This window comes from Austrofundulus limnaeus, unplaced genomic scaffold, assembly GCF_001266775.1.
Source record: "Austrofundulus limnaeus strain Quisiro unplaced genomic scaffold, Austrofundulus_limnaeus-1.0 Scaffold417, whole genome shotgun sequence".
In the NCBI taxonomy this organism is placed as follows: Eukaryota; Metazoa; Chordata; class Actinopteri; order Cyprinodontiformes; family Rivulidae; genus Austrofundulus; species Austrofundulus limnaeus.
The window spans coordinates 260,027-265,167 of NW_013952819.1; the positions used below are offsets into that span (position 1 = coordinate 260,027).

Genomic DNA, 5,141 nt, shown 5'->3' on the forward strand with positions numbered 1-5,141 from the left:
TCAAGGCATCAGACAATGAAAGAACTGTACAGTGATGAGTCCAACCAGAAGTTTTTTATGAATTTTATAGGCCCTGTTGTAGAGCCTAACTATGGGTTCTAAGGTTCTTGTCACCCAGGATGATCCACACAGGGATTGTATTGTGCACCAAGCATTATGGAACCCCATGGCTGCCATTCAGACACAAGTATTAGACTCCTCAGGTTTTCATTTGGGTTTGTTTCAGCTTTTGGGCCAGAGTTGTGGAAAGGTGTTTTCCTGGAAACCTGATGGTGGGCCAGAGTCTTTCTTCAGGTCATCTCACAGTGACTCTGAAGATCCTGATGACTCAGTGGGTCCTGTGTCAGGGTGTCTTACCCCTCCAAATACAGCACCCCGATACAGTCTTTCCGCAAGAGGACACCCGGACATGTCTCCATGGATTAGATCATCTTGAGGTCCTCCTGTGCACAGCCAAGAACCCTGATCTTTCCCAGTGAAGGGGTCAATAAGCTCAAACTGTAACTCTGACAGATTTTGAGGATCAGTTTCAGCCACTCCGTCTRAGGTCTAAACTGTCTTTTTTTCTGTCAGTAAATATGTATACTTGACTTTTAAACTGAATTTGGTTCGAGACAYGTTTTGGCTGCAGATTTTGACCAGAAGATGAGTGGGAACCAGTAGATGACAATGTGGGTGTAAGAGCTACAAAAATCTGGATCTCCTCTTCCTCAAGAAACTGATATAAAATCTCTTGTGTGTGACACAATCCAGTCAGCTCTGAATACAAAAGGCTCAACTGATTATTATTATTATTATTCTTTTGCAGCTTTTTGAATACAGTTTTACAGTGCCTTGCAAAAGTAGTCAACGATTTTGGTAATCTTTTAATTGCCTTACAAAGTGACTTCTTTTAAATCCTTTAAAAAAATCAAACTGAAAGCCAATGTGTACATATGCACTCATCTCCTTTGCAGCATTATGTCTCTTCACTTCCATCTTACACTAAACGTTTTGGTCGATTCTTCGTGACCAAACGTCTGCAGCTCCTTCAGGTTGGATGGTGCTGCCTGTGTTAAACAATCTTTAAATCAAACCAGAGATTCTCTGCTGGATTGAGGTCTGGGTTTGAGTGGATCATTCCAGGACCTTTAGTTTTCCTTCACCCAGTCGAGTGTTGTACACCCTCCTTATCCGATCTGTGAGTTTTTGGACAATCCTCTCTTGGCAGATTTGCTGTGGTGGCATAATCCTTCCAATGCAAATAATGAATCCCAATAATGGATTTGATGGCCAGGGGTCAATAAATGCAAAATATTTATGTTAGAATATTTGGTGATGGTAGATATTTGGTAATGTTTGGTGTTTAAACCTTACAATTTATATATCCCAGAACCCTGAACATCTCATGGAGAGGCCCTCCATGAGATGTACAGGGTTCTGGGATATTTATGTATTTTTAACCCWACCCTGATCTGTACCTGTAGGAAGAGTTCCTTGGTCTTTATGCCGTCTCATGAATGACTGGTTTTTATTGTATTGCATAGGGCAACAAAATAGAGGAATTACCAAGAAGGATTAGTATTTCTGCAAAGCCCTCTATGTTAATATGGACATGGTAGAGTGTGGTGCGTGATTGGCACTTAGAAGTTATTATTATTTTTTAGAAATGACTGCAGTGCAATCAGCTTGCTCCTCAGCATTTGGCTCCTTTAGAATCCAAATTGAAAGACATAAAAACATCACTGATGTTTTTATAGTTGCTTCAACTCYTCTAATCAATGTTCAGGTTGTCCCTGTTCAAGTAGTTTCATAAGAAATAAATATTTGGGATAAGTTTTGTCTTTAGGTTTAGCTCTTCTGCCTATCAACAGTGCAGCTCCAAACAGAACAGTTCCCTAAGAACTGTCATGGCGTCATCATTTTATATCTACATTTGGCTATGACTGGCCTTTTTTAGGGTGATTTATATATTTTCTGTTGTTGAGATGTTGACCTTTCATTGTATTGGGACCAACAAACACCACCTGCAGTAATCATCCATGAGCTGCAGGACCAATAAAGAAAAAAAACTATTAGTTTTGCAAAGAATTTGTATTGAAAGATTGATTTCTCCTCCTCATCTCTTTATATTTCATTTCTTCACAGCTGCTGGAGTTAACAGAGAACTACACACCTGAAGTATCTGAATATAAGGTGAGTGGATGTGTTTTAGAAACAGGAGTTGATTTTTAGATCTTTATTCATATAAATAAACTTTTTTATTTTATTTTAGGAGGGAAAAATCATAAGCTTTGACCCAACAACCAAACACATTGAACTTRAACTTCTTAATGCCTCTCAAGGTAGGGATTGTTTTTCCATTGATACACAARAAYGTGACTCACCTTAACGTTCATGTATTATGTTACACTGCAACAATGATTTTAAATAACTTAGTACAGTATTACRCTAATATATATTTTAAAAAGTATCRAGACTRTGATTAAACTGAAACTTGAAGATAATTTTATTTGAAAAGTTTAACTTTATTATCAAGAAAATTTGGAACACAACAAAAGTTAAATTAAACCAAGTCAAATTAAAGACCTAACACTTCCCTCGCTGTCTTTCCTGCTGGAGTTTTAGACTAAAGCTGGGCCTATACTCAATAAGAAATGTTGAACTTTGGTCTCGCTGATGCTGTTGTGGGATGAAAATTACAACTTCTTGTTTCCAAGAACTTGATCTGCGCGTAGCCCCTTGGCAGAGCTTTTTTTTTCTTCCTGTCAGGGTACGCACCAAGTAGTGTGTCAGAACTTTGTGGGCGTGTTCATGCAGAGAAGCAGCTGCAGTAACCTGCTGCTGTCATTCGGCTGAGGAGCTGCTGGCCGAGGCTGTTAGAAAATACAWCMATGTTTACAACTGTTCCTGCTAAACTTAGTCTAATTAAACCTAWAAAGATAGTCAAAGAACTTGTGGAAGGAGRTAGGACCGTTGTTGTGCATGGATGAGACAGCGAGGAGACACAGGTGGCTCTCCATGGCTGTGCTGCCCAAGAGGGACTGCACCTTGGCCAGGCTGCCCTGTCTGTTGGAAACTGTGGCGGTTTCAATTAGCACATCTCCTCGTTTAAAAATAGAAATACCAGATTATCCTCATCCATCTCTATCATCAACTGAAAACAAACACCCACTTTGCCAACGTTGCTGTGTAACTTGTGCTACAGTGGGAGGGGCTTACACGTGGAAAAGGCACCTGACAAAAATAATGTTAATGAGAACTAAGGCTGCCACTGCCATTTTTCTTACTACAGTTAATCGATCAACTAATTTATTGATCATCGAATCAGCTAATTTTCCTCCAATCATCAAAATCAACAATTATAATGTAGTTTAATTTTAAACTGTTAACAAACCAACAGACCTTAAATAAAAAAGTACAAGATACAGATTCACAGTGCATGACATGTAAATAAAATAAACCTCTTATTATTCATAAACTGAAGAAGTAAAAAAGCAGTAATCATCACGTTGTCAGGATATTCCTGGTGAGAACTGCAGCGAATGTAGAGTAATCTGCTTTTGCAGGAGTTCAGTTACAGAAAAAGGAGGAAACAACTGTTTTAAATGGAGCAATAGAGAAAATATGTAAATGTCACTTGTGAATTGTACTTTTTGTATATAATATAAATTTGTCAGATTTTAATTTAGCTTATCTAAACAATATTTACTGCTGGCTTTATGCAACCTGCAACCTAACACACAGGTGTGTCAAGATTTGTTTTTCCATCTGTTAAATAAGGTAGATTTTCAGGGAATTCAAAGCATTAGAAAACACAGCAAGTATTCCACACTTTCGTTTACAACTAAATTCATCAAAACATGACTCAGCTGATTTCTCTGTCTGCAGTAGACTTTTGGTGTTGGTCATTTTTGTATCATAGATGATACAATGAATTCAAATCAAAATGATTAAAAATAACGTTTCGACAGGCATTAATAGGAAAATGAAGTTGTTTTTGATATGGTGGCATGCATCAACAGAGACGTTAGCCCAGATTCACTTCTAAATGTTTCTTCAAACATTTAGTTACTGGGAAATGTAGCTTTAAAAACTTTTCTAACTGGTCTGGTTGGATACAAAATCAGTTGCTGTCTGCTTTAGTTAAAAYAGTTATTTTAGCTGAAATGTTTCAGAAAATAAAGGATGAATCTGAAGGAAATTTAGATGAAATGTTTGATCCAGTATTGTATTTTTAACACATTCTGATCATTGCAGCCATAAGGTTTAAAATGGAGAATGAGTCAGCAAAATATCTCATGAACTACTGGGAAGTTCTGATGAAACTTTCAGAACCTAATCACTGTGTGTACATCTACTATTAAATGCTTTTAGAGACAACTCGATTCAAGATGGCCGCCAAAGCTAATCAGCCTTAGCCTTGTACCTGAGAGTCATTTGTAACAGATTCTGTTTGTATTTATATATTTTTTTATTTTGAAGACAATTGTAAAAATGTATAAATTACACAGATTTCTGACTGAGCTTTTTGCCTGATGCCTCTCCAGCAGCTCCTGTAGAACCTGGCAAGTTTGATCTTGTCTATCAGAACCCAGACGGCTCAGAAAGAGTAGAGTATGCCGTTTCCAGAGGGTCATGGGTGAGCTTCACTGTCACTGACATAAAATACTCTTTTTTTTTTTCTTTTAAAGATGTTTTACCTTTTTGCTCACAACAGTGCTAAACTCCCAATCTTGAAACTAGGATTGTAATTGTCTCCTCATATAACATAAAAAGTATTTTATAAATGATACTTAGTAAAACAGCTTCAAACATCAGTCAGGTTGCTTCTGATTCAGTCTTGTGGCCCTCCTACAGGTGGCAGAACGCTGGGAGTCTCTGCTGGAACCACGACTCGTCATTTAATCATTATGCCACTTTATTTAAAGACTTGGGTTTTTCTGAACTGGGACATTTTTGTATCGGAGAGTGATCTGTCTGAAATAAACTTTTTTTCTGATAAAATATTAACATTTGTGCTTCTGCTTATTATAATGTCCTATTTTCTCATTTTACAGGGATGTGTAAAATATCAACAAAGTTCTTAGAAAATATTTTTCTTGTTTAGTTTTTAGTTACCATTCTGCTACTTTTACTTTTATCAGACTTGGTTTTTTTTT

General features: G+C 37.2%; 1 protein-coding gene across 2 annotated transcripts in view; it reads left to right on the forward strand.

Annotated features, from left to right (window-relative positions):
- The window catches only part of coil (coilin p80), a 10,514-nt gene extending 5,522 nt beyond the window's left edge, over positions 1-4,992 (forward strand). Inside the window, exons 4-7 of one of the 2 annotated variants that reach the window (XM_014024293.1) lie at positions 2,128-2,175; positions 2,255-2,324; positions 4,533-4,621; positions 4,840-4,992. In XM_014024293.1, coding sequence (XP_013879747.1) covers positions 2,128-2,175; positions 2,255-2,324; positions 4,533-4,621; positions 4,840-4,887 — 255 coding nt within the window. In that variant the 3' untranslated portion in view covers positions 4,888-4,992. Of the gene's footprint in view, positions 1-2,127; positions 2,176-2,254; positions 2,325-4,529; positions 4,622-4,839 lie in introns of both variants that reach the window. The other variant, XM_014024292.1, reaches the window with a different exon arrangement.
- Positions 4,993-5,141: the final 149 nt, after the last annotated feature.